Source organism: Camelina sativa, chromosome 10 (genome assembly GCF_000633955.1).
Source record: "Camelina sativa cultivar DH55 chromosome 10, Cs, whole genome shotgun sequence".
Classification (NCBI taxonomy): domain Eukaryota; kingdom Viridiplantae; phylum Streptophyta; class Magnoliopsida; order Brassicales; family Brassicaceae; genus Camelina; species Camelina sativa.
Genome location: NC_025694.1, coordinates 13,156,710 through 13,180,403, shown reverse-complemented (window position 1 = coordinate 13,180,403; position 23,694 = coordinate 13,156,710). Strand labels below are relative to the sequence as shown.

Sequence of the window (23,694 nt, the reverse complement as noted above, 5' to 3'; positions counted from 1 at the left end):
GGTCCTGGTCTAGGATCAGCAACTTTAGATGGGCAAATTTGGGCTAGCTCTTGATGCACTTGGGCAAGCACAGGAGGAGGGGAAGGTTGCTTCATACCAACAAACTGAAAGGGGTCTTCAGTTGCGTCACTAATAAACTGGGAATTTACTGCCTCAGAATGACGCTGCCATCGACCATCATCTAAGGAGAGTACAGAGTTCAGCGTTGCAATCTCTTGAGAATCACCATTAAGTGATGCTGCGGAACCGCTCAGTCCAGTGTCAATCAAACTGTAGAAACCCTTGGAGTAAGTTATGAATAGCCATGAATTCAAAAAGTAATACTACAAAAGGCAACTTATCAAATGCTAAGTACTTACCCTGAATTTTCAGCAGAACCCCAGTCGGTATTACTCGGATATTGAACCTGTCATTCCATACAAAATAACATTTTCCTTAGCTCCTTAAGATCTAAAAGATTAAAACTGGACTGGACCACGAAGAGAAAGAAAGAGTGAGAAAATGTGGGGAGGATAACAATGATTACCTTTATCTCCGACTTGGGTGCAACCCACTGACTTTTTAGACCATTTGGACCTAGAAATGAATGTCTAGACAAGGTTGCTTGGTTTGGAGGCAGAAAATCAAATGATCTGCAGGTACAGGAGCATAGTTAGAATCTCAATGATCATTGTGGGTTAATATGGACAAGCACTTGAGTCTCATATACCTATTTCTTGTTTCGATACTTTGAAACTAAAGACAACTCTACAAAACTCAACAACAAATATCTTCAAACATGATTCCATGAACAGAAAAGCCAAACAGCATTAGCAGTTTAGTACATCAGATTGGCAATTTTCCTGGTAAGAAATGACCTAAACAGATTTTATGGTGATCACAGAAACAGACAGAGCTAAAGCAAGGAAACCAGTGACTTATATGGGATCGCATATCCCTATTTCTCAGGGTTTCCAAATGCTCAGAGAACTTACGGTGTTGAATTCCTATTAAAGAGAATTACTGACAAGTGACAACTATACTAAGGGGAGATACTCACAGCTTCTGGAATTGCTGATCAATCTGTGTACGATTTGAAGATGAAGTTAGATTATTGTTATACGTCCAGGATGGTTGAGATGTCGGTAAGGCTGCCTGTATCCAGGAAAGAAAGAAAATTAAAGGAAATGCTGGTAAGAAAGCACAAGAGTTGAAGTTCTTTTGGGAACATGGATTATATCAAGATGCAACTGCCAAGTCTTAGACCTTGTTAATATCAGGACTGGAGTATGATGAAGCTTTGTGGGAAGGAGGCCATTCAACAGCATCTGAACTATATGATACAATCGGGAGATCATTTCCAACCCGGTGGGATTCATCCTCGGCTCTGTTTAGCTTATCCACTAGCCGGTTAAATTCCGGTTTCAGAGACTCGAGCTCATTGATTACAGCACGCAACCTCTGTTGTACAAAAGAAAAAGAAACCACATCTGAGGACACTACTATGTATGGTATACACCAAACAACATTTTTGAAAGGATAAAACAGAAATACCTGACCTTCCTACTCCCAAGTCTTTCTTGTGGAAGCCATGCCTGGTAATCTCGATGGAAAGGAATCGTTTCAGAAATCAAACTGCAGAAGAAAAAAGGACACAAAACTTGTAACCTCTTGGATAAAATACAAATGAATACTTAAAAGTGATACTTTTTTCTCCTCACCTTGAATATCTAAGAAGCATGATATACAAATCCACAACATTCTTCTCATCGCGATATATGCTGGCCTGAAGCAATGTTCAAAAACATGTTAAAATCTTCTCAGAGATGTGAACCATCAAAAACCACACAACAGGCCAATGAATTCAACTGCTTTATTACAAGTAGCTAAATCATACAATTGGAAGTAGCCGATTAGGTTTACTACGATAACTAGAAATCCAACACTGTTCTGTTCCAATAAACTCCAAAAAAAATCTCTAATTGATAAACTAAACTCTCAAATCGATCACTTCCTAAACTAGCGGTACGAAAATCAAATACTAGAAACGCTTCATATTAATTTTTGAGATTGAGATTCGTTGCGATATCGGGAACTGACCTGTCGGAGGAGATTATCGGCGATGCGGTAGTAATTACGGAGAGGAATACGATTATCCACCTCAATCTTACGAGCAACCTTATTCAGATCAATCTTCATCTTCACCGTATCATCCGAGTTTCAAATCGCTGAGAGAGATCGAACGGATCAATGGCGCTGAGGAAAACGTAAAAGAGTAGTCGGAGAGGAATCAAAAACTGTGTCGTTTTAAGAAACCAACTAATGTCGACATGATTACCAAACCAAAGTTTACTTTAAAAATCAGAGTCTTAGGGGTATAATTGGAATTAGCTAAATGGAATGTAACCTCTAAAATTACTTTCAGTTTTTTTTTTACGCAAAAATTGCTTTTAGGGGTGTTATTCAATCTTGAATTTTAATGGAGTTAGATGTATTTCAAAATTCAGCGTTATTCTATCAGGTATTTTAGAAAATACAAGAAAATTTATTGTTATTGGATTTAACATTTGTTGGATGATTTTAAAGCACTTGTAAAATTGTTGTTATTCTATTTCTAATAAATTTTGTTTTACCTTAGATTTTAATGTATTTTACATCCAAAACATGAATAAAGACAATTCTAACAATTTTTAAGTATTCTATCTTTCTTCTCATAAGTATCTCTCCCGATGAAATCAATAACATTCGGTGACTTCGTCATCGTCATTGTCGTTGTCGTCCTCATCGTCGTTGTCGTCATCGTCGTCGTCGTCATCGTCGTCGTCGTCATCGTCGTTGTCGTTGTCGTTGTCGTTGTCGTTGTCGTTGTCGTTGAAACCAAGTGCATGTCTTTAGATGCAGAGGAAGCTATGTTTCAAATATCACTAAAAGCAGCAGAGCAACAGAGGAAGCTATGTTTCAACTGTGATTGTGTTGTGACAATCTGGCTCTGGCTCTCGAAGTAACTGTGATTGTGTTGTGACAATTTTGTTACCGTCTAACCGAAGATAGAACTTGACCAGTAATCTGGCTCTCCTCATGTTCTTAGTAAACACCAACACTACTTAGTAAACACCAACGATTTTCATCCTACTCCTGGATTAGTAAACCAACACTAACCCATCATCAAGCTATCCTCATGCTCTGCAAATTGTCTCTAAAAATGTAGAAACTACTCCTATATATAGTCTTCCAAAGTGATGTTACAGAAGCTACTACCATCACTTTATCCAATCATCATTGAAGCTTTAGTGTCCTCTTCTCCAGCCACGGTAACTGTCCCGACTACTCCCCCAAATTCGGTTTCATTGGTAAATGAGATTGTGAGGGATAGTATCTTAAGTAGTAAGCAATCAATTTGCTGCCTTCGACCTGGGAGTATATGGTAACGAGATGGATGATGAATCCTCTCAAAGGACCCAGGGAGGAAGGACAATCAAGCCTACTCAAAGAGCCCAAGAAATGCAATGGACTACGGTAGGTGGGTGTGGTATGTTGATTGCACATCACGTTGGACCAAAGGCTTAGAGATTATGAGGAGTAAAAATAAGCTATGAGTTCTTCTTCTAGCTTGGTGAGCTTAGCCAACGTTGGTTAAAAGAAGCCATAAAGTTGGAAGAGCTTAAGCTGAAGAAGTACGAAGCTCGAGAATTTGCAGAATATGAAGGAAAATTTTGACAAAAACAAATGGAAAAACACTGAATTTCATTTTGATTTTTATTTAATTAAAACTAAATGCTACTTGAAAAAAATTTGAATTGATCATATCAAATCATAAAATATCTTGAGCTTAATTAAAATCTTAAATTTTGTAACAAATAGTTGACCACCGTATTTGATAAAAATATTATATAATATATGCATTTTTTTTTAGATTCTCTGTTTTGATTACAAACGATCTTGCTGCTCTCTATCCTTCCACTTGTTGAACCTTCTTCACTATCTTGATGCCACTAAATTAGCTAACCTCATTCCACTCGTTGAACCTGGTGCCACTAACTTAGCCAACCTCATTCCACTAACTAAATCCTCTTAACGAAATTGGTGCCACTAAACTAGACAACTTCTTTAGAAGTTTATATAACACCGTAAGAGAAAAGAAGATGAAAAAAATAGGTGCGCCACTGCAGTCTTAAGTAATTGTTCTCGTATATCTTTTTTTTTTAAGTTACTAATCTATGGCAATTTTCTATCACACTTTGATACAGTTGCTTTTTCCTGTGTGTCTTGTAGGTTACACTGCTATCTTGTTCAGCCTCATTGGGTTTCACGTGTAAGTTCGTCTTTTGTATTTTTCTGAGATTATTAGTTATCATACATAATCTATACGTATTCTTAAATGATACTTGATATTAAAGTTTATAGGTTCTTAGAATATATGTTTACATTTGATAAATGTTATTTTACTAGATGTATAATGGGATGTCATTTTACTAGAAGCATAATGGGAGATCCGCAACCACAAGGAAAGAAAAAAGGACCATATGAAACGTGGAATGCACGAGAAACAAAAATGTTGATCAGACTCCTCACAGAGGGTATCAACCAAGGTTGGCGTGATACAAGTGGTTGTATAAGCAAGATGACAGTGGAGAAAAAGATTCTGCCTGCTTTGAATTCTGCACTTCAGTGTGAGAAAACTTATAACAACTATCAAAGTAAATGGAAGAATTTGAAAAATCGCTATAATAGCATGCTAGAGCTGATTCGGTTTAGTTCTGGATTTGGGTGGGATCCCGTAACTAAAAAGTTTACAGCTCCTAACCATGTGTGGGATGATTACGAAAAGGTAACTGAGTTTTTAAAGTTTTATAATAGTTTATTTTATTAATTAGTAATATTATATATTTTTCTTTATAGGCACATCCAAGACAAAAAAGCATGCGTGATGAAACATTTGAAGACTATGAAGATTTACAGCTAATATTTGATGTTGGATTAGCGACGGGAAAAAATGCTGTTGGCTTAGGAGATGATACTGACGCGCAAACTTTTGGAGTTAAAGATAATGCACCATGCGAATTATATTCAAGTCTCTTTGGACATTTAGATGGATCTCAAGCATCAGGTTCGAGAGATTCAAGTATGCCACAAAGCAAGGGGGGCCAGAGAGATAAACAAAATCCTAAAAAAAGAGCTAAAAGTGGAGATGGTGAAGACTCTGGTAATTCGAATCCAAGCATGGATAGTATCCGTATGGAAAAGGCGTTCACTGAAATGATTGAGGTAAGCAATCAAGTTGTTAGCTTGATACAACAACGAGAGGAAAGACAACAAAGAGAAGCCAGCTCCAGAGAAGCTGAGAAGAAAAAGAACAATTTATGGGAAGCTATTAAAGAAATTTCTGATTTGGAGGAAAATGTTCGTTATGATACATTGAATGAAATTCTAAAGTCGGGGATGAAAGAAGTGTTCATCAGCATGTCTATCGAAGAACGTTTGTGTTGGATAAGACGCAATGTGTATTGATGTTTTTTTTTGGTTGGTAGAAAACTTATGTTTTCTTTGTTTTTTTGTATTATTTCCTTTTTTCCTAAAAATTGTTTGCTTCATTTGAAATCTACATTTTTTTTTTTTTAAAATTATTGGGTAAATCTGTTCTCAATGAGCTTGAATCGGTATTATAGATCACTGTAAATCTTTAACTGAGGATCAAGGTAATTTCCAGAACTTTGCATGCTCACACGAAAAAATAACAAAAAGGAAAAGACATGTTCCAATGTTAAATGGTGATTCCATTAATCTTATGTGTGGCTCACAGTAAGATTCCCACTTTGGTTATAACTACTGTTTAAAATAGTACGAGGACTTAAGAAAAGAAGAGATCTAATAGACTTTCAAACTTTGAGCCACATGTAACTTATAAATAACTCACACCTTCATAATTTAATGTCGATCGTTTGATAACGTAGCTGCCTTTTATACCGTAGTCAAGCTACTTTAATACTATACATTAATGTTAATTTTCATTTTTATCATTATATTATTAAATCGATTTTATTGAACTGGTCAAGTTGTATCTTACTTGAGTTTACCTCAAATATTTACTCTAGATTTTCTCCAACAAATATTCAACATAGATTTATTATATTCTATTTTCTGTTTTGATTACAAAATATATTTTCAGAAGTCTATATTACGTCAAATGGAAAAAACCAGATCATCTTTATCAGAAGTTTCATCTTCCTTCTCCTCTGAAATTGGCTTCTCATCGACTTTAGTTTTTTCCTTCGACTGTTTCACATGTAAGTTCGTTTTCTGCAGTTTTTTTGAAACTCTTAATTACTTAAATAAATAAAAATATTTCATACATGACTAATACAAACTATTTGTTTCCTGTACAAAGGTTGTCGGACGAAGAAGAAATCGAAATTGCAAGAGAGCAACTCGAGGATGAAGATTTGGATACAAAGATAATGCATTTGTTGGTGACGTTAATAGGGTTAGCACAAGTCTTCATTGCACATCAATATTTAAAACAGAAAGATTACATCGAGTATCCAATCCGACGACCTATCACAAGAATTGGATACGATTATATGTGCAATGTGTTACGAGAAGATAACGATCATTTTCGGGAGTTATATCGTATGTTTCCAGACGTGTTTCTGAAGCTATGTCAGCTTATACGAGATATGACGCATTTAAAAGATACAAGATTCATCTGTGTTGAAGAAATGGTTGCCACCTTCCTAATCACTGTTGGCCACAATTCAAGGTATGGTCACACTAGAGATAGTTTTGGAAGATCAAAATTTGCTACAAGTACAAATTTTCATAAGGTTTTAAAGGCAATAAATACAATTGCTCCGAGTTTGATGGCCAAGCCTAACCTTATGGTAGCTTCAAAAATAAGAGAGAGTACAAGATTTTATCCTTATTTCAAGGTATGTATATGTAGTCTATATTTCTTTCTTTTTTTTGTTTACTATTGTGTTCTTTAAAACTAATATCTCAGTCCTATTTTTTCTTTTAGAATTGTTTGGGAGCAATTGATGGTACACACATACCTGCTATGGTATCTAACAATATAGCTCCAAGCTACCATAATCGAAAAGGAGTAATATCGCAGAATGTATTGGTTGTTTGCAACTTTAATATGGAATTCATATACGTTCTCAGTGGATGGGAAGGTTCAGCACACTATTCAAAAGTATTATATGATGCTTTAACAAGAAGGACTAATAGATTTGTGGTTCCACAAGGTAATTCTTATATTTTATGATAAACTAATAATTTTACTTACCATATGATAAGCTAATAATTACATGTTATAAATTTTCTCTCAGAAAAATTTTACTTAGCTGATTGTGCATTTGCGAATAGACGCAATTTTTTGGCTCCTTTTCGAGCTACTAAGTATCACCTCCAAGATTTTACTGGCCAAGGTTGCGATCCGGAAACTCCTCCGTTTTTCGAGCTACGAAGTATCACATCGTCATTCATCTTTACGAAACGTGATTGAGCGAATTTTTGGAGTTTTCAAATCACGGTTTACTATATTTAAAACTGCTCCTCCGTTTTCTTATAAAACACAGACAGAATTAGTGTTGGCTTGTGCAGCCTTACACAATTTTTTTCGCAAGCATTGTCAGATGAATTTCCTGTACTTGAAGAAGAATTTGGAGTTATTGATGAAGAAAACATGGAAGACAACACTCCCTTAGATGGTTCTCAAAATAATGAAGTTTTTGAAATACAAGATCAAGAAAGAGAAACTGCTAATATATGGAGAGAAGCAATGGCTCAGCAAATGTGGAGGGATGCAACTAACTAGTAATGAAAGCTAGAAGTGAGAATAATGATTTATGCAGTTTAAGTATATATTTTATTATGGATTTACTTTTTAATGTAAGGTTTTAATAATTTTGTTAGTTTAATTTTATATTTTAACAGTTGCAAAATTATTCAAAACACAAAAAGTAACCATGAGTAACGTAAAATTATTAAAACCAAATTAAAACGTTCATTACTAGCTAATATATGGAAAAACATGTTTTTGATAAGGTAACGTAATGTTTTAATTTGGTTTCCACTTACACCACAATTTATGGATAAGTAATATTTTTTTATTTACCTTCAAAAAAAAAAAAAAAGTCCACTAGTAAATGACTTTCAAATCCATCAGTTATGCTTTTCAAATCCACTTATAATGACATCAAATCTTTGTCTAATGCATTAGGAAACCATTGAACTTTAAAATCCACTAATAATTCAAATCCATTAAAAACCTCCATCCAATAACATCCCCTTAATTTGCTTGGACCAACTGATCAGATTTATGTATATGTTTTACAAGTTACAATCCATAATTAATTTAGATTTTTATTTAAGTCAAATCCTTTATACTATAAATTACAAGTCACTTGGCCAATTAAATTTTGCCACATCAGATTTTAGTTTTTTCTATTTAAAAAAATGAACAAAAACAAAAGACCATCTATGAACTTATATAAAAATCATAATTAATATAAGTTTAAGAGATAATCTATGAATATGAACAAAAGTTTAAATATATTTAATAAGCTATATTTAGTATCAAGCTAGTTTAAGGATAATAAATATTATTAAGACCATCATTGAATATCACTAGAAAACTGATGCATCCTTGAATATGAATACTCTACCAACAGTTACATATAAGCCAAACACTTTTAGGAATTCTACGTCTACCATTACCAATTATTAGACTTCATTGCTTTCTACACTTTCTTTGTAAAAAATCATTTTCAAAACTTACTGTACGTACAAGAAGATTAAATACTGCAAGGCTATTTTTCCAACGTTATTAAAACATCACTTTAATATTAACATGATGTCATATTCTTTGATTGGTCCGGTTACTTTTCTAAATTGTAATTTTTTTTTGAAGTGAAGTTAATTGTTAAGGTTTAAAAATTATGAATCAAAGTTTTTTATGATTGCTTTCATTATTATAAATTTCCGGTTAGCAAAAAGTAGATGATTACCATACAAGAGACAAGTAACCTCTACATAAAAAAATATATTTGTAGGTGAAGTTATGATCAATAATAATATTCATTGCTTTCTACACTTTTGTTGTTAAACTTCTTTTTCATTTTCAAAATTTACTGCAGGAAAATTAAATGCTACAAGAGGAAGTAAACTCTACATAAATATTCCCAAGATTTTTGGATCAAGGGTAACTTACTCAAACTGGAGTGTATGATACATAGTGTGTATTTTTAAAAGGAAATGACACAGATCCCACTTCAATGCTTTCTCTACACTTTTTTTTTGGAATTAGCTAAATGGAATGATTTTAAGTAATCTCTAAATTTCTTTTATTTTCTTGACCAACTGATCAGATTATGGTAGCGAATGACAGCAGTTAAGCGGGACGAAATTCGAATGTTGCGGGACGGATCAAACAAAATACACCAATCACACAAATATCACATATTTGCACAAAAAACACACTAACACAATATCTTATTAGGAAAAATGTCATTTAAACCATGAACTTTCAAATATTGGCTATTTAAACCATGAACTTTCTTTTTTGGCTTGGTCAATGAAATTTCATGTTTAAAAAAGCTAGTCAACAAAAGTTGATGTTTTAAATGGCTTACAATAAAGTTCATGGTTTAAATGGCCAAAATTTGAAAGTTCATGGTTTAAATGGCCAAAATTTGAAAGTTCATAGTTTAAACGACAGTTTTCCCTATCTTATTATATAAACTTTAGTTTTCAAAATTAGTAATTCATATAATCGCGACATGTGTCAAATATATCAATAATATTTTGACATGTGTGAAAATAAATTTTATATAATAATTATAGGAAAATTAAGAAATCCGAAAAATAAAATGATTACAAATAATATTTTTGAAATGTATATAAAACCAAAAGTAATCTATTATATCACTAATTCTAATAAGAAAGTTATCTATTAATTTACTAATTTCAATAGGAAAATATGTGCATTTAATAAGGAAAATATTTGCAATTTAAATGCAGTTGTTATTTATTATAATCATATAGTAAAAATAAATTTATACAGAAAAGTGATTAAAGTATAAAAAGGTTTCATGTGTTAAAATTAGTGATTAACATAATATAAGAAAAATAAGATAATCAAAATAAGAAACTAATGTAACTTTCTTAAGTTTTTCAATCGGTGAATGATTTGATAACATATTCAATATTATGTTATTATATAAACTTTGGTTTTCAAAGTGAGTAACTCATGTGATCGCGGCACGTGTCAATTTTAACAATTAAAGATTTTGTTATGTGTTATACAAAAACTTTGTTTTAACATATTTGTAAATTATAAGAAATTAAAAAATTAAAAAATTTAATAAATATGGAGTGTGTGAACTCTAAATCCTGTTTTAGAAAAATGAAATAAAATTAATATTTTGAGTACAATTTAAAATTTCACATATTTTTCTTATATTCACGTTAATACGCGGGCCTAATTTAGTAACTAATAATATTTAAGTAAAATCTCGTAATATATACATAACAAAAATATATAGATTTTGGTTGTTTTTCTCTACAGAAAGCGGTGTGGTCTACCCGCATCAAATTAGAAGAGGGTAAAACTGTTTAAAGTACGGTTTTTATATTTTTTTTTTTGTAAAAAAAATCTTTAATATATGGGTAGATATACACATATATATATATAATATACTTCTTTACATAAACATATAATTTTTTTTATTTTACTTGATTTAAAATATATATGTCAAATAATTAAATTTTTCCTTCTAATAAATTGGGTTTTTAAAGTTCATAAATGCATGAAAATGTTTTTCTTAAGCCCAAAACAAATAATAATTTACAACTATATAAAATATTAATATATTCATCTATAATTTGTAATATGCACTATTTGTTGTTTTTATCATCTTTCAATAATTTATTATGTATAATTTATTTTTTCTAACCGCACTTGTCCCGCAAATATATTTTTCCCGCACAAACCGCAATTAAACCGTACCGCACTATTAAATTGTTTATCACGCACAACCAAATCCGTTGTCACCATTCGGACCTTATATGTATATGTTTGCAAGTTACAAACCCATAATTAAAACCACATCTGAATTCTGATTTTTTAAGTCAAATCCTTTATACTGTAAATTACAAGTCAAATGAAATATGAGCGTTATTACTGTTCAATGCGTTTTTCAGTTTTTCTTTCAAAAATTGAACCGCACTTTGAACTTTTATTTTTTTATGAACAAAGTAAAAAACGCACCGCATCTTAAAAAAGTTAAGTTGATTGGTGAACTCAAATCACATCCATAACAAACCGTCCCACTTTTTACAAATACGCCACTCCCATTCACTACCTAAGTTGATTGGTGAACTGAAATCACATCCATAAGAAACCGTCCCACTTTTTACAAATACGCCGCTCCCATTCACTACCTAAGAGGGTAAGTGGTGACATAGAGAAAAGCAGAATTGACAAAAGAAAAAAGAAAAAAAACGCATGTGGGTCACCAATCAACAGACTAAGGGGGGTGTATTCAAACCATGATTTTGGGGAATTTGATAGGATTTAGGAAATTTAGAATTTTGATAGATTTTAGGGAAGTTCATATGATTTTCTGTAAAATTCTTTCAAATCCCACCTAAAACCATGAGATTTAGATTTATGTATTTTTAACTAAACAAATCCTCCATAATCCTAAAAATTATTAAAATCCTAATCCACAAAACTGTTTTGAATAACAGTGGATTTTAAAGTAGATTTTTAAATCATCAGTTCAATAACAGTGAATTTTAATGGATTTTAAAGTAGATTTTTAAATCATCAGTTCAATAACAGTAGATTTTAATAGACTTTTTAAAATCCATGATTGAATAACATAGAATTCGTAAATTTTACACAAATCACTTAAAATGTCAAGTTGAATACACCCCCTTAAATAATTTTTGGCGTCTTCCCTTTAAAACAAAAAAAAAATTGCGTATTTAAAGCAAATTATACACATGGACCGCCTTTCATTGTGGAATAATGTTTTAAGGAGCGGTCGGCTTGAATTACGTTGTACATATCTTTATTTTGATTATTTAATTAAGTTATATATATAAGTGTAATATACATCTTTTTAAATTACATATATCTCTCTTTAATTAAGCTATATATAAGTTTATAACTAAATTATGATTTTAAAATCACATTTAAGCTATATATAAGCTATGTAATATACCGCATGATAAACTTTTATTTTTATTTTTTATTCATGTACTATTTTATTATTGGTCGTTTACTTTTGAGATTTTTTTAGATTCGTCCTTTACTTTTGAGTTGACTTCTTTATTCGTATTTCTTACAGTTTAAACAAAAGAACCGAAGTCAAATTTCATGACTTCATTTTGCAGTCCTCTTCTTATCCAATGAGCTTGATATCGCTACTTGATAGCTCGTTGTTGTACTGTTCCAACATCTCTAAGATAAATAATGTCCATGCACTTCACGATCATTCTCTTTAACGTAGATATTCATCATCTCCTTCAAACACGAAAAAATTGTCCAAGAAATATGCTTAATTTATCATGTGCGTCTCTTTCATTAATTGTTCCTCGAAACTCTTGAATCTTATCTCTAACATCTTCATCGGACAAGATGTGAGCAAACGACCTTTGTCCTCCCGAGACAAAGTATCAAATATATATGGCCACTATCTTTGTATATGATTGGCAAATGAGCTTTTTTACACCTCTAACCAATCATCATGATCTGGTTACAACTAGCTCGAGCCTCGAGATCCTCTTCCATTAAACAGACGGGCATATGAGCATCAAAGAGGTTTTTTTGTCATATTTCCTACTAGATTGTCCGGCACATAATAACCATCATACATAAAGGAAATGAGACTCGGTGTATCAAATGACAAAATGCTTATTGAATGGGAAGATATCGTTAATGTCTTGAGGGTTGCACTTGACAAGGTCACATCCGCATCGTTAATGTCATTGTTGATAGCTCACATGACTAATTAATTCCTCAAGGAGATGACACGAATAAGAATTTCAAACTTATCAACAAACGAGTAGAATGAGGCCATTGTTGGGCCATACATGCCCATGTAGAATGAGGTTATGTTTGTTAAGCAGTAAGCTAAGATAGGTTAGTGGAAACACAATCACTAGCTAATGGAGTGCAGGTATAAATATGGTTGTATTAGGCTTAACCCAAAACAGATAACTATATATGAAGACAATTAAAGAGTTATAATTTAAAACTTAAATGATCATTGATTTGTACTTTCTAGGTTACTGGTTTTCAACTTTTGTGTGGTGTTGTCTCATTTATGCTGTGAATGGTTATGGAACAAACAAGAAAAGAAAGAAAAGAAACAGCAACAATTGTCTGCGATATTTATTGAAACGACAAGTATTTTATGAACCAAGAGTGAAAAAAAAACCGAACAACTTTTGCATACAAGTTTTAATGGAAACATGAAACACGTGAGTAGGCAGGCTCACTACCAAACCAATCACGTTCCAGTTCCACATCAAAACCCTTTTCCTTGTACCCTAAAAGCTCGACTCTGTCTGCAATTATTAAAACAATTTTTATAAATATCTGTTCTAAAAAAATTGCATTTACATTTACTCAAATGATAAAATGAAGAAAACACATTAGTTGTCGAAAAAAAAAACACATAAGGATTTGTTAAGTGAGTAATTAAAATCAACTTATTTTCTCACCAAACTCTCATGACCAGATGCACATGTGGGTCTTCTAGGGGGAAGTTGCTTGCGAGGCGTTCTCTGAAAATAAATTACAACGGAACAAAACTTCGTTGAATAACTAAGAGTATTAACCAAATGCAATTACTGCTCTAAGTAGATTTAATTAAGCATTATTTACCTGTAATTTGGGTCTTAGATTTTCTATTGCCGCTATTGTTCTCTCATCTATACTTGCTTCTTGCTGTGGAAATATCAATTAGATAGTAAAAACCATTACAAGAATGCTTTCAACATGTCAAAAAGATTGAAATATGAATGTTTAAATTACAGTTAGATATATTGCATAAATTGATAATATATACCTTGTGCAAAGCCCAATCTGCTGAATCAAAGAAAGCGCGTTTGTAGTCCTGCGTTGATTTTTAAGTTTGTTAAGCAATAATTAACAACAACTAACGATCATACGAATAAATATGAAAATAAGTGGGTTACTTAAAAGTTAAAGATGATTCACCTTAGAGATAAGAGGCTTTTTCTTTGGCACAAGTCCTCCGTATTTATTTGCACCAGTGGTACACTAATGACAAACACCAAAACAAATCGGAAAGTTCAATAATTTAAGTCTATAGCTTTAATTAGAAGAGGCAAAAAAAGAATGAGTCATTCATGAAACGCCTACCGACAATTCTTTAACCGGAAAACAAATTTCTATACCAGTGCTTCGTAATACCGATTGGTTAACAAAAAGGGTTTAATTTACTAAACCGATTATTTCGATTGTTGTTAAAAAAAAACAATCGGACAGAAAACATAATGGAAATGCATCAGACCAAAACGAAATCGACATTTTTCATATGGACCGGATCAAACCGGATAGAGGACAGGTGTCATCACACGTACTACGTGGCAATTCAGTAAACCGTTGATTTTGCCAAGGGGGTTTCTAAAAGTTGAATATGAGCTTATAGTTTACGACCGTCCGTTACATTAAAATATCTTATCATAAGATTTTATGTAAGGGAAACAATTCCTACCAGAAATATCTTGCATCCGACAAATTAAAAAAGTTCGACCATTCATTAAAAAATGTCGTAAAATTAACGTATTTAGTTTTTTTAATTTTGACTAGAAAATGTGAAACAATGTTTGAAATGTAGAAGAAAGATGAAAAGAAACGTGTACGCCGTCGTTAAAATTTGCCGACGATTAGGTTTGGTAATTTACCACACACAATAAATAAAAAAATGTTTTGACTTGTTGACTTACTAATCCGACCCTAATAATTATCAAATTAATTTAGACTTGTAGTCAAAACTTTTTCTTAAAACATATTTTAAAAAAATGGAATAAACATTTAATTATATTTGATACAATTCAATACCATATTTTTTTAAGAGTGATTCTGAACCGTATATTCATTTTCATCAAAACGTTAATATCTTATCTACCTTACATAAAATAAAAATTACCTAAAACATTGCACCACCAATCCATGGCTTAAAAAAAATCAAGAAATCAGAGAATAAAAAAAAAAAAAAAAATCGCCGAATAAAAATGAGATATAATAAAATTACCTCTTGTTGTTGCTGAGAAAATAAGAAATCATCGGCTCTGTTGTAATCCGTCGCCATTTCTTCTGTCAAATTCCTAATTCGGTTCCGATCAAATTAATTTACAGAACAAAACAATCAATTGAAGTAAAATAATCAAAATTAAAACTGCATTTTAGAATTAATCTAAGTTATAAAAGAAGATAATTAGGTTGAGAGAGAAAGAGAGAGAGAGACCTTAGTTAGAGAGGTTCAGAGAGGAGAAGGATGAGGAAGACGAAATTAAAAAAAGACGGTGAGATGATGATAGAGAATAAGAAGAATATGCGTTTTAGCAAACTTATATATATATACACACATATGCTGTACACACGTGCGTAGTAGTTAGGCACATAGGCTAAGCGCAACATACACGTGTGTGAGAGCTTCTTAGATATTTTTATTATCTCATTTTTTTGGTGGTAAAAATTACTATGAAATTAATATTATTATACTTATCTCATTTAGTAAGACTTTGGTATATATATAGTCTCTTGTATAGACAGATGGACATTTTTTTTTTTCTAATGTTAGAAAACTTGTATCCATATCCATTATTATTAAAAGGGTAATAAATTATATTTTGAAATTTAGATCAAATTGAATTTAATATGATATATTTACATTGTCAAGCAATTTAATAATATTTTATCATGGAAAATATCATCGAAATGGGTCCAGAAATCTTTTTTTTTTTTTATTTTGTAAATAAGAAAACACGTGGATGGAGTTTTGAAATCAATATTGAAATACTAGATTAGCATGTAAATTAATCTAGTTTTATATGCTCTCATTTTACATTTTCTGGTTGGGTTGATATATAGATGTATATTGTTTCCACGGTATGTGCGTGTTTGATGTTCTTTCTCTAAGCTTTGCCAAACAAGTGGGAATTACATACATGCATATCAGTCTAACTCCGAAGATTGAGTCAAAGAATGATAATATATGGAGACTGTAGTTTCTGTTATTTGCAATATATATAAGATTGTATCTAAAGTTATAGATTGAAGTCATCTCCTAGAACCTGTGTCTCGATCGATCTCAATAGTATTTTGGGATTCACTGATCTGACTCCCTTTTCTCTATTATCTAATATTTTGCGAATTTGTTTTTTAGGGTGTAACAAAGTCAAGGAAGAAAAGATTAGTTGTATAGAACTCAAATACCTCCATGCCGTTAAGACATCACTAATATAGGTTGGTCCATCTCGCACATGTTCAACCGACAGGTGTTTTATATATATGGGTCATTGTCTTAATGACATTATACAAATCTTAAATACAATAGAATACCATGAGCATGTAATATTTCTTTATGCTTTCTATGTATATATATACAATGTAATATTTGATATTTCTTCTCACCAACATTATGGTGGCTTTGGAACCGTGAGAATTTTTAAAAAAGATTTAGACAACTATACACTTTAAAGAGATTAATAAATTAAGTATTTCAACATATATAAATTCTTAATTAACAATATTATAAATTGGAAAAAGAATGCTGATTAAGAACAAAGGTAGTACAAGTTAACACCAGACCACTCACAGATGATATACGATCAACGTCATTTTCAAAACATGAAATGATTCTATCATAAGAAAGCTAATGAAATGTACAATCCTTCAAAACTAGTTTCCTTTCTACAAAAATAACTAGACAATGTATATATATAATGCGTCTAACCATATAAACAATTAATCGACATATATGTCTTACTTTATAACTGACATTATATCATACAATTTTTTTTTTAAAAGATAATTAGTACTTGAGATAGTAAAATCTACAAGGACTATCAAAATTCCTACTGAAGTTAGAAATTTTGTTAAATGTGAACAGTTGTTTCTATGTTTACAAGCAATGAACTAATTAAGATTTATTGTGGAACCTTTTTTTAAAAGAACATTTTTAGAGAGGAGTCTACTGGAAAAATATTTAAGGTTTCACCTCCTCTCCTTTCAGCAAATCAGAATCTAATTTTATTTTAAAAAAAAATTAAAAAGCAAAACAAATTAAGCAACCAAATTCTATATACTTTTAATTAAGAAAAATTAAATATTAGTTTGATTTAGATTTTACAATTAAACGAGGTTATATATCGGTTTGAGTTTACAAATAAGATGGTTAGGGTTTAGATTTTACAATTAAAACGAAATTATATGTCGGTTTGAGTTTACAAATGAGGTGATTAGGATTTAGATTTTACAATTATATAATGAAATTAGTTTAGGTTTACAAATGAAGTGATTATAGTTTAGATTTTACAGTTAGATTTGCGTTTAAAAATGAGGTGGTTAGAGTTTAGATTTTACAATTAGAACAAAATTATATTTCGGTTTGGATTTACAAATGAGGTGGTTAGAGTTTAGATTTTATAATGATGTACACAAATTTTGTTTCATTATTTTATAATAAAGTGAATAAAGAGGTGCACCCCTAAGAGCATTTACAACGGGCGAACTCTTTCTGTTACTCACAGAAAAAAAAGATAATAATATTTTATTCTATAACTAATAGAAAGATGATATGTATAGAATTAAACTTAGAAGCGCTGCTTCTCCGAGAATTTTGAAAACGGTTCTCTCTATTTCTCTCTCCTTCTCTCTCCCTTTTATATTATTTAATTAATTTTTAATAAAAAAAATCTTAGGAAGCAACCGGTTGAGCAACGTCCGTTGTACATGACCTAAGTGTGAGCCCGAATATTGTCTTCCAGTCTGATGGTTTTGAAAAGCAGTGAAATTAGAGCATTTCCATTGGTCATCCCAATCGGGGATGTGTTTCTTTTTTTTTATAATAATTAGATTTTAACCCGCGGTACACCGCGGGCCAATTTTTAAATTATATATTTTAAATCAGTTAAAATTAATAAATTATGAAATTTAAGATTAAATAATGTATATTTTTGTGACATATAGATTTTTGTTCTTTGCGTTTATGTATAATGACTTTTAAAGTTTTTTTTTACTTTCAGATTCGATCCGATTATCTACAAATTTAGTCACTTGTTTGCATGATCAAACAATGTTTCATCATAATATTACTGTATAAGTTATAAAATCTATGTTTCTATAACTTATTTTATGTATTACTTGGACACCCTTTGGTTTTTGTAAAAAATCATATTGGGTCTGTAGGCCCATTAATAATGTTGTGGTCGAAAATGTGTGGTCCAGTCTCCCTCTCCATCAATATTTCGACCCATGAACTTTAATCGTTTTATTCCAGATCGTTTTTTTTCTGGAAAAGAAGAACATATCCGGATGGTTTTTTTCTCACCGGCTGTCTTTTTGTCGGTTGGTTTCTTTCCCCTGAAACGATTAAAGTTCATACAGTGTCTAATGAGATAGAAGTGGGTATGTTTTAGATCTCATAATCACCGGATTTATAAAGTGACGAAGGTATTTCCTGATCCAGCCTTGCCTTTTTGGATTTGTTTTTTAGTTATTCGGTTTGCTACTATTGGAATTTGATGCAATCAATTTCCTATTTTACAAAATCGAGTTTTGGTCATTTTGCTTAGGTCGGATTGAATATTGGCTAGCTAATCTAAGTAAATTTGTATATCACAAAAATTATTACTCCAACTGCGTTCTGTGTTTTTTAAAAAAGCTTCTGTAAAACTGACGGATCTTTGTCTAATTTGCAGGTTTTATATGTCGATCCTCATTAACAGAGTTCCTTCTCTTGGTTTCAATATTCGTCTATAGTGTAAGATAAGTGATTTTGTTATTTTTATTTCCTTTTTAGATGTATTAAGGTCTGTTTGGTTTCCATAAAAAAAAAAATACTGGTAAAACTATAAATTTATAATGACCATCTATAGGAACAGTCTTATAATGTTCCTAATCAGTATATTAAACTACAGATTCATATGTCTCTGTTCAGGTTTTCGACCTGAATATAAGTGATGGAGTAATGTACAAGTTTTGCCAGAGAAGATAAGTAGCTACTCAGTCTTTCTTATAAATTGAATCTAATCATTCTACTTTATATTTGAAAAAACTTACTTTTAAATATTTGTTTTGTAGGTTAAATTCGAAGACAACATGTTGATGAAAAGGAATCAAATACGGGACTTGTTTCTACACACCACAAGTCTACACACCAATTCATACCAGATAAAGAGGTGTGTTTTTCATGCTCATTGATATATATTGTCTGATGCATGACATAATAGTTAGGACATACGTATTTAAGTTTTTCATAAATTGAATTTGAGATTTAGTTCTGTGTCAAATCAAATAGTAATTTCGATCGAATTAAATTGTTTTTTCTGATAACTTTTAAGATAAATCATATTTCCTTTTGTCAGTTGGTGTGAGATGTTCTTATTTTTAACATAGATTGTAATTGAAATTGTCGTTTTAAAATTACAAAGTCAGAATGAAGTAGTTTCATTCTTATTCCAAAAGTTTCCAATTTCTGGCATAAGAATACAAAGAAAAATAAAAAGTTTTCTAGGCATGAGTTACGATGGTAACTAACAATAAATTGTTCAACTTAATATCCTTCAGCTAACTCCTTCCAAATTAGCCATCTACAAAAAATATCAATATTTATTTCACCATCCATAAACTTCTTATGGTACAATATTGTGGAGTTCTGAAATGAAAGAGGTTACATACCTTCGAACTCCTTCAGATTTGGGTAATTATAGCAAAATTATTCCAAATTCTGAAACACCTCTTTGAAAACCACATTAGTGGTCTGTCTTTCTATCTTGCCTTCTTTGTTGAGAATCAAAATCTTCAATCCCTTCTTAGAAGTAACCCTAGATAAAGCAACATATAGCTGACCATGGGAGAACACAGGTTTTGGCAAATAAAGTCCCACCTTCTCTAGCGATTGGCCTTGACTTTTATTTATAGTCATGGCGAATGCAACAGAAAGTGGAAACTGTCTGCGACGCATTTTGAAAGGCAACTTGGTATTTGATGGAGTCAAATCAATTTTAGGAATCAAAACAATATCACCTGCTCTATCACCTGTGATTACTCTCGCTTCCACAACATGATTAGCCATCTGTGTTATTTGAAGTCTTGTTCCATTACATAGCCCACCCTTATGATCAATGTTACGAAGCAGCATAACTGGAGCTCCAATTTTCAGCCGCAAATTATGATGAGGCAACCCAGATATCTTGATGCTATTTAAGAAATCAGGTGTAATCACAGGATTGGAAAGTGAATCTGAATCAGTAGGATCAATGCTATCAGCACTCAAATACAGTCTCTCCTCAGCTGTCATTAATTAGAATACGAAACTGAGTTAGAACACAATCAATATTTAACAACAGTAGATGATATAATAACATATAATGAAGTTGTGTATAAGAACACTTACTTTCTAGCATCTCTAGCATATATTGATTGATTGTGTTCACATCATCGTTTGTTGGTGCTAAAATGGCTCTTCTCTGAAAGAATTTGGAATTTTCTTCATCTTTCCAAGTTGCTGGATTGCCATAAATCTCCATGCTAATTGCATGTATTGGATTCTCTGCTTCTGTCATAAGAAATTCATTGGGAATATCAATGATAGCCTCACCATCATTAGGTATAGAAATCCTACCATCTCCAACAGCTAATAGCCAATCTGAAAACTCTTCGATGTCCTTAGCTTCAGTAACACTCAAATCATTGGAGAGCAGACGCATGTTCTTAGTTAACTTTAGGACTTTACAATGATCCCAAAGATAAGAAGCATTAAGCGATGACATAACAATTTAAGAAAAGTGCAGAAAACATAAACCACCATCGGGACAACTTGTTGGTCTTACTTCTTTTCAACCTTGATTTGAACCCCCTTGATTTGAACCCCCTTGATGTCAACCACCTTTCCAACATTAGTATCTTTCATCTTGCACATAGGGGTCTCCATAGTCTTAGAAGCCTCAATACCCTCTTCCATTTCCTTCTCTCCAAACTCAAGTGTTGACACCTTTAAATCAAACTTCTTGATTGGGCCTCCTACTACATTGGATTCAGCACACACCTTCTTTGAAGAGGATGATTGTCCAGGTGTATCAGAATTGGATGTGTAGACACGTTTAGAGGAGGGAGTAGTTGATTCAGAAGTCTCCTGACTATAAGTCAAAGCAAGGTGTGCCTAGCCACATTTATGTGAGAAAGAGTTAGTATCTTTGCTTGTAAGACAAATGGGTCACTTTAGGTAATTAAATCTGCATAATACTCTTACCTGATCACCGGAGATAATTGAAGATGGGTTCACAATTTCATTTGATTCCTCAGTGATTTGCTCGGCTAAAAGTCCGTCTTTGGGAAGGATTTTGGTTACCATGTAGGAATCCTTTCCATCCCAAATGTTTTCTCGTTCCACACAAACCAGGAAAACAAATGTTTTCCCAATGACGTTCTTGATAGCGTCAGACAAATCTTCAGGATTTGTGATCTGAAAGCGAGAATCACATAGCATTTAATTAAAAAGTAGTGTAAACTGAATGTTTATAGATCTATGAACACGTTGATTACCTCATCCAATGAACCACCAAGAATAGCAGCTGCAGATTCTCCAATAACCTCAGAAGCAATGCTGTCAAATAATAGGAATTTGGACTCTCCAGTATTGTCCATGACTTTAACGTAAATCATGTATCTGCAATGCCATTCACAGAAGAAATTGTAGACTAAAATCTAGAAAGTTTAAATATATTTTAACGGTTTATCTGTTTGCAATCTTACCTTGCAATGACATTGGTCACAGGTGACCTGCAAACATCATACCAAAACTTTGGTTTTTGTGGCTTACTCTCAAATTGGTAAAATCCAGTGCGTATATGGGTCACTTTTTTATTGCAGGCACGACAACTAAAATAATACCAAGCCCAGTCGGTATCAATTGCGTAGATGGTGCTCATTACTCTTACTTTCCCGATCTGAAATTAGTGATATAGCATTCAAATACCATTCCTTAGGTTGGTCGTTTGTTCATATGTAAATGATATTTTTTAGAAAGAATATATATACCAACCTCAACTGAATCGATAAGTTCCGCAATGGTTTTCCTTGAATACTGACTGGTGTCTTCTGATGTGACAACCACAATCTCCAACTTTGGGACAGATTCACGGAAAGCGAGAGACAGACCATCATTTGGAAGGCTGTATGATATAAGATGCAAAGTGTTATATAGGTCGGTAAAAGTTTTATCATATATCAGTTTTATTCTTATGATAGAAGTACATACGATTTGATGAAATTATCAACTTCTATCCAAGCAGGGTTGATATGCACTTGTGATGCATCATAGGAATTAGATAGGTATCTACTACCTGTTACATATTTGTTCTTAATATTTGATATAAAGCCAAATATATTTTGATATATATTTGTTTTATTTAGGAAGATGCATGCCGAATATTACCTTTGTATGTTTTCACTTTAACAAACCGGAGGATGCAAACCACAATGACACCATTTGATGCATGGCAGCCTCCAAAAACTTTGTCAGCGAATGAGCCCCGCAAGGTACACGATAGCCTCTCGTCTCTGTCAATAAAAATCAGCTTTTAGTTCATGTTTTTTTGAATTGAAGCTTAGAATTAGGCAGATTAATGTAACCTTTCATCCTGCATCTCAAACACGAGTTTATGCGTTGGCTTGTTGTTAACTTCAACTGTCTCCATATCACCAATGTTCACCACTTGACCGATCACGTCTGATAATGTTGTATCACAAATAGAAACCATAAGAGGACTTTAATGTTTTGAAATCATAGATACTTTAAGAATATAATAAGAAAAAAACAATGAAATTTACCAATCAACATGTTAGTGTTAAGGTCTGGATCCTCAACTCTTGTAAACTTTGTCAAGCTTAGGAAGTTTGAGTCGGACTTAGGATCACTAACAGCAACATAGGTCCCGTTGACAAAATTGAGTTTGTACAAATGAGTGGTAGGACGAAACTGACCAACTGCATGAGTGATTGAGAAGGTCTCGATGAACCTCCATGAGCCAATGGTTAGGTGGTTGACGTAACGGTTGACCAAGTCTTTTTTCACGGACCCGTGTATTTTCATTCCCTATAATATATAATATAAAGTAGTGAGGGCAGAAGAAGTTATGAAAAGAATAGACTAAATGGAAATGATACTCACAGTCTCGTCAGCCAAAATGAGTTCAAGTGTTTCTCCTGTGGCAGCTGTATACTGGCGCCAATTATGAAGGACTTTGACCTGGATTCTCCATGCAGTCTTGTACAGACGAATGTCGCGGAGGAAAGCAAAAGTAGACGCCATTGTTTTAGGTATTAGCTTTGTTTGTTTGATTCGATGATTGGTGAGATTGTGTTTATATAGTCTGCAATTGGGGATTGTTATGATTGCGTATAAAGAAGGCTGAATATACGGGTTTGTCTATCGTTGGGAAGTTTAGATT

General features: G+C 32.3%; 6 protein-coding genes and 1 long non-coding RNA gene across 9 annotated transcripts in view; 2 read left to right on the top strand and 5 right to left on the bottom strand.

Annotated features, from left to right (window-relative positions):
* The window catches only part of LOC104718768 (AMSH-like ubiquitin thioesterase 3), a gene marked incomplete in the record, with an annotated part of 4,275 nt that extends 1,982 nt beyond the window's left edge, over nt 1–2,293 (bottom strand). The window contains 8 exon segments of one of the 2 annotated variants that reach the window (XM_010436578.1): nt 1–270; nt 360–406; nt 527–632; nt 1,040–1,134; nt 1,246–1,440; nt 1,539–1,614; nt 1,701–1,765; nt 2,080–2,293. In XM_010436578.1, the coding sequence (XP_010434880.1) occupies nt 1–270; nt 360–406; nt 527–632; nt 1,040–1,134; nt 1,246–1,440; nt 1,539–1,614; nt 1,701–1,765; nt 2,080–2,178 (953 nt within the window). 2 annotated transcript variants of the gene reach the window in all.
* Nucleotides 3,412–5,487, top strand: LOC104720322 (uncharacterized protein At2g29880-like). The gene is made up of 4 exons (XM_010438242.1): nt 3,412–3,508; nt 4,252–4,291; nt 4,429–4,807; nt 4,879–5,487. The coding sequence occupies exons 1-4, from the start codon at nt 3,412–3,414 to the stop codon at nt 5,485–5,487; spliced, it is 1,125 nt and encodes a 374-aa protein (XP_010436544.1).
* Nucleotides 13,280–15,586, bottom strand: LOC104718767. 2 transcript variants are annotated; one of them, XM_010436576.1, is made up of 7 exons: nt 15,486–15,586; nt 15,273–15,345; nt 14,213–14,275; nt 14,061–14,108; nt 13,877–13,939; nt 13,714–13,776; nt 13,280–13,557 (listed from the first exon to the last, which is right to left on the bottom strand). In XM_010436576.1, exons 2-7 carry the CDS (start codon nt 15,327–15,329, stop codon nt 13,540–13,542), a joined length of 312 nt encoding a protein of 103 aa, XP_010434878.1. In that variant the 5' UTR covers nt 15,330–15,345; nt 15,486–15,586; the 3' UTR covers nt 13,280–13,539. The 2 variants fall into 2 exon arrangements, with proteins under 2 accessions (XP_010434878.1, XP_019086386.1); XM_019230841.1 differs by having other exon boundaries at nt 15,273–15,356; nt 15,486–15,570.
* Nucleotides 18,520–22,108, top strand: LOC104718766. The gene is made up of 4 exons (XR_756453.2): nt 18,520–18,694; nt 18,943–19,004; nt 19,182–19,422; nt 22,020–22,108. It is a non-coding gene; the product is annotated as an uncharacterized LOC104718766 (long non-coding RNA).
* Nucleotides 19,959–21,024, bottom strand: LOC104718763 (ATP-dependent DNA helicase PIF1-like). The gene is made up of 2 exons (XM_010436574.2): nt 20,640–21,024; nt 19,959–20,536 (listed from the first exon to the last, which is right to left on the bottom strand). Exons 1-2 carry the CDS (start codon nt 21,013–21,015, stop codon nt 19,959–19,961), a joined length of 954 nt encoding a protein of 317 aa, XP_010434876.2. The 5' UTR covers nt 21,016–21,024.
* Nucleotides 21,057–22,079, bottom strand: LOC104718765. The gene is made up of 4 exons (XM_010436575.2): nt 21,998–22,079; nt 21,788–21,911; nt 21,495–21,707; nt 21,057–21,404 (listed from the first exon to the last, which is right to left on the bottom strand). Exons 2-4 carry the CDS (start codon nt 21,905–21,907, stop codon nt 21,072–21,074), a joined length of 666 nt encoding a protein of 221 aa, XP_010434877.1. The 5' UTR covers nt 21,908–21,911; nt 21,998–22,079; the 3' UTR covers nt 21,057–21,071.
* LOC104720320 lies at nt 22,151–23,452 on the bottom strand. The gene is made up of 6 exons (XM_019230722.1): nt 23,075–23,452; nt 22,877–22,973; nt 22,680–22,804; nt 22,503–22,587; nt 22,283–22,416; nt 22,151–22,191 (listed from the first exon to the last, which is right to left on the bottom strand). Exons 1-6 carry the CDS (start codon nt 23,334–23,336, stop codon nt 22,151–22,153), a joined length of 744 nt encoding a protein of 247 aa, XP_019086267.1. The 5' UTR covers nt 23,337–23,452.